The sequence below is a fragment of the Corvus brachyrhynchos genome, unplaced genomic scaffold (genome assembly GCF_000691975.1).
Source record: "Corvus brachyrhynchos isolate BGI_N302 unplaced genomic scaffold, ASM69197v1 scaffold60, whole genome shotgun sequence".
NCBI classification, from domain to species: Eukaryota; Metazoa; Chordata; class Aves; order Passeriformes; family Corvidae; genus Corvus; species Corvus brachyrhynchos.
In genome coordinates this window covers 746,574-758,709 of record NW_008236767.1, presented here as the reverse complement: position 1 = coordinate 758,709, position 12,136 = coordinate 746,574, and the positions used below count along the sequence as shown (strand labels likewise).

Genomic DNA, 12,136 nt, shown 5'->3' with positions numbered 1-12,136 from the left:
AGTGTGTGTTACAAGGCTTCCCTTGGGAATCTGAGACTATTTGCAATACATGAATAAACAAGGAAGAAGGAGCAGAGGGCAAACAGACTGCATGTCCACAGGGCCAGGGAAGGAAAAGGGCTAAGCACTGTAGCTGTAACAGCAGAAAGCACAGGGAAATGTGCTTTTCCAAACATCTATGGAGGACATGGTGTGGCGTGTCTTTCATTTACAGAAAGGACATGAAGTCTTTCTAGATTACCCACTTTGTTTTCATATAGAACCAGTGTCATAGAAAAAAGGAATGTAAAACATACTGGTTTTAAAATAATGTGAATTGGACGTTTTTGTGCCTTCTTTCCTTCCGTTCTAGTCTGAAACTCCAGAAAACTAATTCAGTAGCAGAGGTGGTTTCTTTTGGCAAAATGAAGAAATCCATTGTGGCTTAAATCCAAACTTTATCCAGTGATGAATGTGGGTGTTTTCTTTAATATCTCTCTCTGTAGAGATTCCTGCCATTTCTCAGAGTTACTTTTTACCTCAACTGCCACCTTTCCAAGTTATTGTGGACAACAGCCCTTATCTTCTCACACCTTGAACAAGTACAGATTTTATAATGTGAATCAGTACTTTGTCCATCTGGAGGCTTGTGCTGACATCACTGTACCTTTGACAAGGAGGGCAGGGATTTGTTTGATAGCTGCACTTTTATCTGGTATGAACTGCTTGTCTTGTTAATTCAATATTTTTCTTTTCATGCCTTCTGGAAAACTTTCATTCTCATCAAAACAGAAATAAATATATCCTCACAGAGCATATGAGAGAAACTTTAGGAATAGATCATCCACGTGCTTCTTCTGCAAATGCAACTTTGAAATCCAGAGTCCCAACTAAACTTGCTTGTAGGTTTAATTTTTTTCTTGTCTGTGGATCAATATTATTGTTGCCGCAAACATAATGAAACATTCCAGAAGCTAAAAAAATTGCACTAATTTACATGAAGAAGAGATGTGATCCCTTGTCTTTTGGTTGTGTTCTACATGTTTGATGTTGACTGACCTGATAATTGCAGAGGGTCTGTTGTTACACTTCTTTGGTTTGACATCCGTTGACGAATATCAGGATGCTGGTCAAGCAGGATCATGGTGCCTTGTTGCCACGGACAGGGCCATTGCAAATGATCATCGTTTGCTCCAGAAATCAAGGATAAGTATATTCCTAAATTAAATGGGTTACTAGTGGTACCATTTACATACAAGCTGACTTGAAAAGCATATCCTTTACTAGAGTAAAAAGGTGGACTGTATATTATCCCATCTCTCCCTGCTGGACTCGTGTTGAGGAGATGTGTGAAATTTCTGATATGCCAGACGTGGTGGGGACACTGAGTTTCTGACAAGTTGATGTCATCAATAGAGAGGCCTCCATTTGATAAGCCATTTCCTCTCACGCCTTGAAACACAACCCGGAATTTACTCGTGACATTCAAAGAAACATGATGGAGCTGCCAGTAAGTCTCAGGTGAACCTGTAAAACAAGGGTAAAGATTTCTGAATCAGCAGTACAGTCAAACACTGCACAGGTCTGTGTACCCTATACCAACATTGTGCAAGAATTTTTCAGTTCCCCTGGCACTGATGTGATGGAATATTTCTTCTGTAGATGTTACTTTTTCAGTGCAAGATCATATTTGCTCAATACAATATTTTAACAGAATTAATATGCATAATAGTACTTGTTGATATGTTTTAAAACTGCTTTTTCTTTTAAATTTTTAAATAAAATTTCATTAAATTAATCCAAACATTGTGATAATAAAATGTACAAAAATCGTTTCACCTGTATTATTAAAAAGAAAAAAAATTCAGAACTAATTATATTCAAATAACAATAACATGCCTCAACAAAAAATACTCCAGAGGATTCTGGGAACCTAGAACTACAAGACTGGTTCATTCATTTGTTTTTGTATTTTTAAATGGCTTGTTGGAAGCTTGCCTATGTAGAACCACTATTCACCCATCAAATGATTAATGGTACTAAGGTCAAATTAAAGCCAGTCATTTGCAAAACCTACTTCATGCAATAAAACCTCACTGCAAGTTTGATTCTGCATCCAAAAGTGCCTGCACTAGCAAATTCCACGTAACTTCAAGAGCAGCGTACACAAAAGCAAAGACCTCTGCACAGGGGCCTTGTGAGGTCGATGAAAGTAGAACACCCTTTTATTAAAAGTATGTGCAGCAAATTCTTTTGCTTTCTGGGTCTTGTTTATCTGCACAGAAGACCAGCTGCATTTATTGAACAAGCAGTGCCAATCCCAGGAGCAGAACTCATGCATCACTCTCCTAACAACCCTAAACACAACACAATGGATCTCAAATATGAGTCTTAATTTCTTGACATTTTTCATTAGTGTTATAATTAGGAGGTACAAAATTAACCCAGAAACAAGGAGAAAAACACCCCAGTGTTTTCCATTCAATTGCCTTCTGCATAAGCTAAAGGAATTTTACAAGTAATATGTGCAGTGCAAAAATCCCCCACAGCCACAGACCCGTGGGAAGGGTTCAGGGATTGTCCCTAAGCTTCATAGTTCAGTGCAAACCCATGAGCAGCTCAGCCAGGGTGAGGGTGTCAAACCATGGATGGAAGGGGCTGTAGTGTCACTGTTTCTTCCAGGTTGTTGACTCCATTGGTGAGGGTAACTTCTCACATGAGAGAAGTGAAACAGCTTGGGGGAAAAATGGTCTTGAACCATTCCTAAAAGTTTTGCCACAGATTGTCGAAATAGGGTGCCTCTTTGGACCCACTTTTGAGATCAGAGACTTCAAAGGAAATTATGGACTTGAGAAAGCAGGAATGGGAGATGGGACCTAATAGACACAAAAGAGTGTTTGTGAGGAAGAAGGAAGTCTGGAGAAATTAATCTTGACTTCAAAGTAGGGTTTGAAAGAGTTTGGAGGGCTCAGACCGATGTGAAGTCTACACCTGCCTTAGTAACACTTACATTAAGGATACCTGTTAGCACAGATGGCACAGAGGGTGAAGCCATAGAGGTGAAGAAAGGAGTGGAAAAAAAAAAAGAGAAAACTGGCACCAGCAGCAGCTGAGCCTAAAGGGACAAAAAGAGACAGAAATTATACCTATTTAGTAAAAGAACTTGCTCAGACCCTTCTGAACTTGATGTAGCTACAGTGGAGACCACATAATAGTTAAATAATGAAGAAAGTAATTTAATCATATGGTGACTTTGGCAATTCTAGCTTAAAGAGTTTTTGTCCATTAGCTGGCCTCATTCTGTAGGCCATAGGCTCCTAAAACCACAAGGTTTCAATCTTTTTCAAACTAGAACTCAAAACATGATCTGCTGCCCATATATTTCAGTTAAGTAATTTCAAACCTTGTTTAAAAAGCCATTTAAATTTTATTTATCTTTTTTAAACTTGTATATTAGGTATTCCAGGGCACTTTTGCTTTCCATTTCTTTATTATACTTTCTTATCAATTGTCATTTACTCCAATATTCCAACTTCATCAGCTACTATTGATACCAGCAATTCCAGAACAGTTAAAACGATTGCTCATGGAATTTAAGCAATTTTGGTGAGAAAACTGTTTTGACAATGTGAGAGTTTGAAATTTGTGGTAATTTATTATATTATAGGAAAACAGCTGACTGACGATCCATCAGGTATAATTTCACCAGCAACGAATCGCTTACATAGATAGAGAAGAAGCCAAAGAGCAACACTAGGAAATGAGTGACTTTGCCACAATAATTTCCCCCAGTACTTTGAAAAATATTGAGTCTAGATTAAAACAAAATGCAATTTATTCCATACCTTTAATCTCTTCGATGAATCTCAGAGTACCATTTGGATTGGCTGACGTGTACTCCCTGACCCAGACATTCAGCCGGTCGCCCTCGTTACCACTGTTGTATAAATAGAACTGTAAGCACTGGAAGCCCCTTTTGGGATACAGAATTCGGCTCTCCAGGACAGCTGTGCTTCCTTCTCTTCCAGCACTGGTGTTGAAATGCATGAAGTAGCCAGAATCTGCCAAAAGTCAATGAGAAATGAGCAGTAGAGAGAGGGGAGAGAAAACAGAATTTTCCTGGTGTACTGTTTTTCTTAACACTGCATTGTAATAACTCTAGAAGGTACAGTCAGGACAGAGTTAGGTAGATCCTGTACAAATCTCTGACTGAGGACTGTTACCTGTTCACATTTTCCAAAGGCAGAACCATTCTCTTTGCAGCTTTTGTCCTCATTTCATTATCTCTAGCAAATTGTACTCAAAACCATGGGGTTTTGCTCTTTACCCAGTGTCAATAACTCTCTGCAGGACTGGTTTAAGCTCCTGAACTCTTGGAGCTTTCTGACAGGTTGAGATACATCTATAGCTTGATTGTTTTTTTCATCTCCACCCTGATAATATACACTTCAAAATCCTGCTCCTTCCCAAGGACTTACTGAGAAATTATGCAGAAAAGCAGCAATCTATCGGGTGTGCCTGTACCACAGGTTCAACACTTTATATAACTCTCATGACAGGATGTGGCACTAAGACTAAAATACAGCTCAAAAGAGATAAGGACATTCGATCTTCTGAAATAAGCAGAAAATCAAACATATCACATGGTGTCCCTAAGCATGTAGGTTTATGTTGCTTAGTTAAAAAATAAACTGTAATTTGTCAGAAAATAAACAGATAACAAGGCCAAGCTTGAAGTGAACTCGCGTGTCGCTGCAGAAAACCCTTCCCAGAAAGATAAGAGTTTTTTTCTCATACCTTTGCATTCTCCCATATTAGTGTGATCAGTATTTGGCCCAGCAGGAACCTGAGACAAACGCTGCCAGTCACTGTTATCATCTGAACTTTGAATCATGCCACATATATTTTCAAGTTCAAAACTGCAAGTGTCCATGAAACTTAGGGAGGAGGCTACGACATTAAAAAAAAAAAAAATTGTGAATCTCTATTACATAACACATTTTAGTTCTGAAGGTCCAAAGCCAGGAGCAGAGAAAGACTAAATGTGAACACCAAGTAATCAGTGGCTTCAAATATGATCAGCATTTATACATACAATGTTCAAGAACTCAAAACACTTGGTGGTTAACACTGACATTAATAAGATGTCATCAGGAGTGTTCATCAGGAACACTCTGGGCCCTAAGCAAGCACAGGAGGGCATCTGCTAATTATCATATCACATCTTTAATTTATAAAAGAAACACTAATACCAACCCAATTCACACACCTTCAAATTACAGTCCTGAGACTTCCCATTCATTCCTCTGCTTTCTTTGGGCCAGTCCACACATGGCCACAGATTTTGAGCTTTGCCAAGCTCACTAATGCATCAGCTGGAATGCTTATTTTGAAATATAGAAGAGCAGAAGCTGTTTCACTCTAATAAACAAACCTTGATTTTCCAAATGCTGAATTGATAAAAAACCCATTTGGCAAAGGACCAGTAGATATTTCATGTCATACAAATTTTACAATGTCTTTCATATAACAAGTGAGAAATTAAGTGAAGGAAGACTGTGAAGTTGGATATGAAAGGGAGAAGACCATATGAAACATTTTCTCTGTCTAAAGCAAACTCTGGATAGGTGAGAGATAGCACAGTCCAGGTTTATCCCTGGTCTTACTTTTGTTTTCCATTGTACCACATCTGAGCTCATGTGTAATACCAGCCGTGAATTGAAAACAACTAAGCTAATGAAATGCTTATTAAACTACATATAAAATATTGTGGCTTAAAGGTTTAAAGATTTCACTGCATAACAAAAAGACCTTGAGTATCACAAAACTCAACCTCAATAACATGCCAAATGCTTCACTTAAGCTGTAGCTCTGGGAAGTACTTAAGTATGAACTGCTGCCAAATCAGTTCTACTGCTCAGATATTTTGTGCTGTCCTCACAGAAAGCTAAAAACCCTCTAGAGGCTGCAGGATAATCAGAAGTGTTGTATGAGTGCTATTTTTTAAGATACAGTATCAGTAGGATGTTGCAAAAACTAAGAAAAGGCCTTGGCAGCAAATGTTACATTGACTGCTGGAAAAAGAAGGTAAGCTAAAACGGAGAACTATTAGATGAACAAACTCTTTGAAATCACAATACAAAACAAAACATGAAACTGATTTGGCCAAACAGGAAGGAAGCAACCTAATGACCTTAATTAGAAAGTGCTGGCTGTCATGGAGTGTTGACCTGAATGACAGGAAGAGAGAAAGGCAAGACCCAGTAGCTCACGGTGTATTTCTGAGATTCATTCCTGAAACGGGGGAAGGGGCAATGAGTGAGACAGGTTGTGAATTCCATCTGCACCAAAAGCCTGATACTTGCTTGAAATGTAGTGAAAGACTGGACTCAGAAGAAAACACATGGGGAATGAGTGCCAAGTCCTAATTTCTAGAGGCAGAGGGAAACCTCATGGTCAGTTCTGTTAAGCCCTGTGCTGCAAGGGGAAAGCAGACTACAATCTACTGTTACCATATGGCCTGAAAGACAGCAGTGAAGTACAGATTGGAGCAGCACTAAATTATCAGACAGAATTTCTTATGGTGCGGGTTTTTTTCTTCAATTCAAGTACCAGGATTCACATTTTTAATGCAATTTCCTGTCCACATGGGCCTCTAGCAGATATTCAGCTTAAACACTTCCTTAAATCATGTTCAGCAAATGAAGTAATCTTTTACATGGGTGAGGGCTAGGACCTATGAAGCACCATCCTCCCTGGCACAGGTGGGTGATCTGACAGTATATATGTCTCTGCAAATATCATCCACATTATACACATCACGTGAAGCCAAGAGATGGATTGGGGAGCAGGGCAGGTCCTGATTGCACTGAAAGTGGTGGCAGTTTTGTCACGGATTTCAACTGGACCGAGGTTTTTTTCATTTGGGGAATGTGTTTATGGGTTAAGAATAAACTTAAAATGCTGTGAAGTATTTCTGTAATGCATGAGAATGATGGAAACTATATAAGATCAATGGAGAGGAAGAAGGACCCCATCCCCTGTTAAAGACATCCCTAGCTGTAAGCACGTTTATAATGCCTAATTGACTGTGCAGTGAGTGCTAGAAGCTAAGGCTGCAGGTAAGTGTGTGTTCAGTTTAGACCTACATGGATAGAAATATTTTCATCAGAATTGTACACTCAAAAAACTGCACCATTTTAATAAATCAGTTTGATAATTGTTTAAGGTATCTGCATAATGAGGCTTAAAATATAATTGTAAGCCAGTACTCACTACTTAGGATATTATAAAAGTTTTCTTCTGAGTGCCAGAGCACATTGAATGCAGCAACAATTACAGAATTATATTCCAGTTTGATAATAGAACTATCTAGATTTCTGTCTCTTACTTTAATTCACATTTGTAAAATAAACCCCACCTGAGCAAAATAACTCTTTTGACCACTTTTATAAGAGACCAGATTTGAAACTAAACATGAAAATTTTCAAAGCTTGCATTTTATTCCTAACAGTATCTGTACCCTATTTGCATGAATATCCACTCTGTCTCACAGATTCCACGAAAGAGGAGTAGGTATGACAGCACACTCATTTCTGTGCAGTGTCTGAGCAACAGCTGTGGAATAATACAGGGAAAAAACAAAAGGCTTTGTGCAGAAGCACACATTTTAAACAGCCACCCAAGGGATGAACAAAAATCAGCTGCTGAGCAAAGCTGGTTTTTAACTAAAGGTCAGATCAAATTGCACAGAAACCTCTGCTACTCAGCAGTGTTTCTGCAGGAGGGATGTTATTTCTAGCTGTAGTATTATTTTATTATTTTATTAATGTTTATTATTTTATTTGTTTTTATATTATTATTTTATTTATTATATTGTGGTTTTAACACAATTCACTTCTCCAAATATATTAACATCTCTTTCACTTGTGTCTGGATGGGTCCAGCATGTATGTATCACCCTCACTTCTTTCAAATGCCAGAAGCATATAATATAAAATAAATGGGGGAACTTACTGCAGTTGTAGAGCCGGTTCAGTTTCTGGAGGTCGTACTCACTGAAATCCATTCTCTGTCCTATGACATCCATGAAGTCTGGTATGTTGGTGAGGATGGTGGGCTCAGTTCCATTCATGAATGCAGTCTTGCTGTAGTGCATCACAGAATTGTAGTCATAAGGAACATTCAGGAAGTCTGATGTTTTATCATCATATTTATTGAAATTATGTTCTTTACCTGAATGGCAAAATTAAAAGGAAAGGTTGTCTGTTGCCCAAGAGAATCAAGTTTCAATGTAAAGACTTGCAGTGACAGAGAATCCATCAAATCCCAAAGTATTTTCTATAGCCATTTACTTGCACTTACTCTGTAAAACAGTTTTATTTCCAGTCTGGGGTTATTTACTGTCCTCTTTCAGCCACTGATGACTTCTGCTGGATGAAGCAAGGTTTTTGCTACCAGAAAATTTTTTCCTGTGAAACTACTTGTAAACTTTGATAGGCTTGTGATACCCAAAAGTTTAGAGAGTGTTTTAGTACTCAAATTACTGCAATTTGCAACTGTTTCTAATCTGTATTCTCTGTTGTTTAATTGCTAGTCATTTTAGGTAACAATAAACAAGTTAGAATTGTCATCAGATAAGCTTCCAGAATTTAACTGTACAGGCGTTTTCTGGAGTAAGAGCAAAAAACCTATTGCTTACTACCCAATGGGGAGTCAAGATTTAAATCAGTCAAAATACAGTAACTATATTCTGGTCAGTGTAAAAAAGTTGCAGCAGTTTCAAATGTCTAACAACAGTGCAGCTTGTCACTAAAGAGTCAGCAAAATATAATGGAAATCAAATAACGGAGTCTAGGTAATTTTCTGTAATTTATAATTGAATATGCACCTGACTGTTGATCATGACTAAATAAGAATGCATTAGATTTAATCATTATCTACTTTCTCAGTTTTCTGTGTGTGCCTATGTCAGGAAAGCATCAAGTCTGTGTGTATAACTTTGTTTTTGAACAGCCTGAAAGTCACAGAGGACGACAACAGGCTAAAGAGGCAGAGACAGAGCAAAGTCCTGAGGAATTCTGTGCCAGCTCTCAGGCTTGTGCCAAATATACCAACACTTACAGTTCACAGGCTGCATTGCTAAAGTAACTGCTGGCGTGACACAGACCCTATAAGGTCTCTTCTGCCTGCCCACCCTCTGCACACTCTTCTATCTCAGCTCTGCTGCCTGCACCAGGTGTAGCAGACAGGCAGAAGGAGAAGGACCAGTGTTTTCACTGGAGATTTTCTACTGGCTTTGGTCACACTGGGTTTTTCAGACTGGGGAGGGTTTTTAGTTATTTTTATTTCGTTAAGGGCTTCTAGAGTAAGTGTCCTTTTAGAGTATTCATTTAAACAAATTAAATTATCCTCTTCTGCTCCTCCATGGTACAACATGTAGCATAACAGGATTCAAATCTCTAATTAGGGCTTTGGAAACCGTCATGGCACAAGGAATTACAACAGCAACAACAAATGAGAATTTCTTTCTCAAATAGATGTTCCTTGATACCTCATTTATTGATATACTAGCTTTGAAAAGTAAGTCTAGGTGAGGGAATAGCATGACCACCAAAGGATGGCTGGAAGGGATGTTCCACAGCTAAAACACTAACACCAGAGCCTGAAAGGAAAAGCAGAGGAGTGACTGACCAGACTGAATCCTGTCCCAGACGATGGTCACGTAGTCATCCCGGTCAGACCGTGACTGCTCATGCCAGAATCCCAGGGCATGCAGGAATTCATGCTGGATTGTCCCAATCCTGTCACAGTTGGCACCGATGGAGAGCTGCTGCAAGCCCATTTGCATGTTTCCCACTGAGGACCAGCAGCTGGCATTGACATTAAAGGAGAGAGGACTCTGAGATACACACCATCCCCATGCCATGAGAACCCCAGAACCAGTCTGTTCAACAGGTAGATTTTAACCTGAGCATTGAGGTCACATTTTGTTACAGAGAGCACTTCTCCATTGATCTGTTCCTTATCATATCCCTTCCTCTCACACTTAGCTCTGTTTTGATGAACAAGAAGTTCCTCATCTCTGGCTCTACTAGAAGAAAAATGTTGAGCTATTTGTGACAAAAGAAAACTGATGAGGATTTCTTTTGATGCCTTAGGTTTTAGCTTTTATATTTTTCAAATCCTGTACTGCCTAGTGTGTAACTCTGAAGTTTCATGTGGCCTGTTAGCCGTTGTTCTCTCATGCTGGTTAGACATAACAAACCCTCTCTAGGTTTGCTCTTCAAGGACACCAGGCCCCAAAATGTGTAAACTAAAAGCTTCTGAAGAGGGGAGCAAACTTTGGGTAATTACATCATTAATTGGGGTTATAATTGGAGAATTAACCCTGATACGCAAATGAACCAAACTTACAGAAGTGTGAAGAACCTGTGACCTGGGGTCTATCTTGGGTGGAGCCTTTTGACTGCCCAGGGTGTACCTTTGAAGGCCCTTCAAATAAATACCTCCTTTTATTCTCTTATTCTTGTCCAGTCTCTGTTTTTAGGTGGCCGCCCCAGGCATCAGTTTGGTACTCTGGGACATCAAAGGCCATGGGCACATAATTTAGAGCAATTCAGTTACTGCAAATTAACAATTTTCAGCTAGACCACAGTATGTAGCTGTGAGCACTCTTTGAGCCTGTCCCTATCATAAGAAGAAGTGGGTTAATGAACATTCTCTGCCTGCTTTTCTCTGTAGTGTTTTGGCCTTTTACTTTGCATGGGGCTGTGGCTGCCAGGCAAGGTGTGCTTCTGCATGGTGTCTTTACCATCTGACAGGTTGGTGGATGTGACAGTGCTTTTCATAGGCTCTTTTCTTTCTGGCTCTCTGTGAGCTGCTGCGCTAGAGCACTCACTGCTCTCACACACTCCCAAGTAAGAGCAAAACTGCAGCTGTGCTGGAAGTTTTTCTTAAAGGATGAAAGAATTTGGTGAGTTATCTGCATAGGCCAATAAAATGGCACCCTGTGTCCACAAAATAGCAGGCACAGAGAGCTACATTTAAATTGATATTTTATGCAGCAAATAAATCAATACTTACCCAATGAAGTACATAAAATTAATCGGGCACAAAATATACCATAGGATTTGCAATCCTACCACCCCAGAAATTTAAAAACACAAGCACGCCATGTGCTTTCAAACTTTGTAACTTATCAGTGCAACATATTCCCCAGTATTTCATTTTCCACAGAGCAACACAGGCCTTGCCTATTGATTACTCATTATAATCACAACATGAGACCTGGTAAGGAGCACATGTAGTATCCATAATTTCAAGGTCTTTCCTTGAACAAAGCCTCACATTGATTCATGTGCTGTGCAGAAGTCCATCACAGGCCTGGGTCCACCTCGTACCAAAGCCACCTCTGGCTTCACAGCTGCTGCACAGTGCACAGCAGGCCACAGGCACATCCAGGACACTTGGCAAAAGTGACGTCCAAACAACAGGGGATGCAGCTGCCCCTTGCCTTTGGTCTGCCAAATGCCTACAACACTGTCATTCTACAGCCACAGAGGGAGTAAATACATGGTCTGTGTCACCCTGCACTGAGAATAAAGCTTAGGTGAGTGGGACATGGCATTCCACAGCAATGGGCGCCTGGAAGCCTGTGTCAGCAGTATCTTTGAGGGGGAGAAAGTGGAGAAAGTCCCAGTTTTCCCCAGGTGCGTGAGAGCTGTATTGCCTGTGACTCAATGCTTTCTGCATTGCTATCGGAGGCTGGAGGAACGGGAAGTACCTGCTCTTATTAATCCCACCATCCCTCTTTTTGGGCTGTAAATAGACACACGCCATCAGTAGCAACGATGCCACTCATTTCAGGCACATTTTCATACTAATGTCCTTCTGCTGATTTTCTTTCCATAGTATCACAGATCATCAGTATCAGCTCACAGACACTTTGGCTTACCAGCACCAAGCTGGTTAGCCAGGGATCTTTGTCAATCCACTTCTGCATGGATTCCCTTTGTTGTGTGCAACAGTGGCAAAGAGCTGTAGTGGCCTCCCAGGAGGTCTCCATGAAAACCTGATTTTCCATGTGGAAGTACTAGAGATGATGTTGATCCTCCCTGGTCTGCTAATCATTTAATTCTACAACACCATGCTAGTT

At 39.8% G+C, this 12,136-nt stretch overlaps 1 protein-coding gene across 1 annotated transcript in view; it reads right to left on the bottom strand.

Annotated features, from left to right (window-relative positions):
- MEP1B (meprin A subunit beta) overlaps nucleotides 1-12,136 on the bottom strand; it is a 32,656-nt gene that overhangs the window by 4,680 nt on the left and 15,840 nt on the right. The window contains exons 7-11 of the mRNA XM_017727410.1: nucleotides 9,673-9,851; nucleotides 7,996-8,214; nucleotides 4,777-4,929; nucleotides 3,825-4,040; nucleotides 1,039-1,506 (exon numbers count right to left, since the gene is read on the bottom strand). Of these exons, the coding sequence (XP_017582899.1) occupies nucleotides 1,039-1,506; nucleotides 3,825-4,040; nucleotides 4,777-4,929; nucleotides 7,996-8,214; nucleotides 9,673-9,851 (1,235 nt within the window). The remainder of the gene's footprint in view (nucleotides 1-1,038; nucleotides 1,507-3,824; nucleotides 4,041-4,776; nucleotides 4,930-7,995; nucleotides 8,215-9,672; nucleotides 9,852-12,136) is intronic.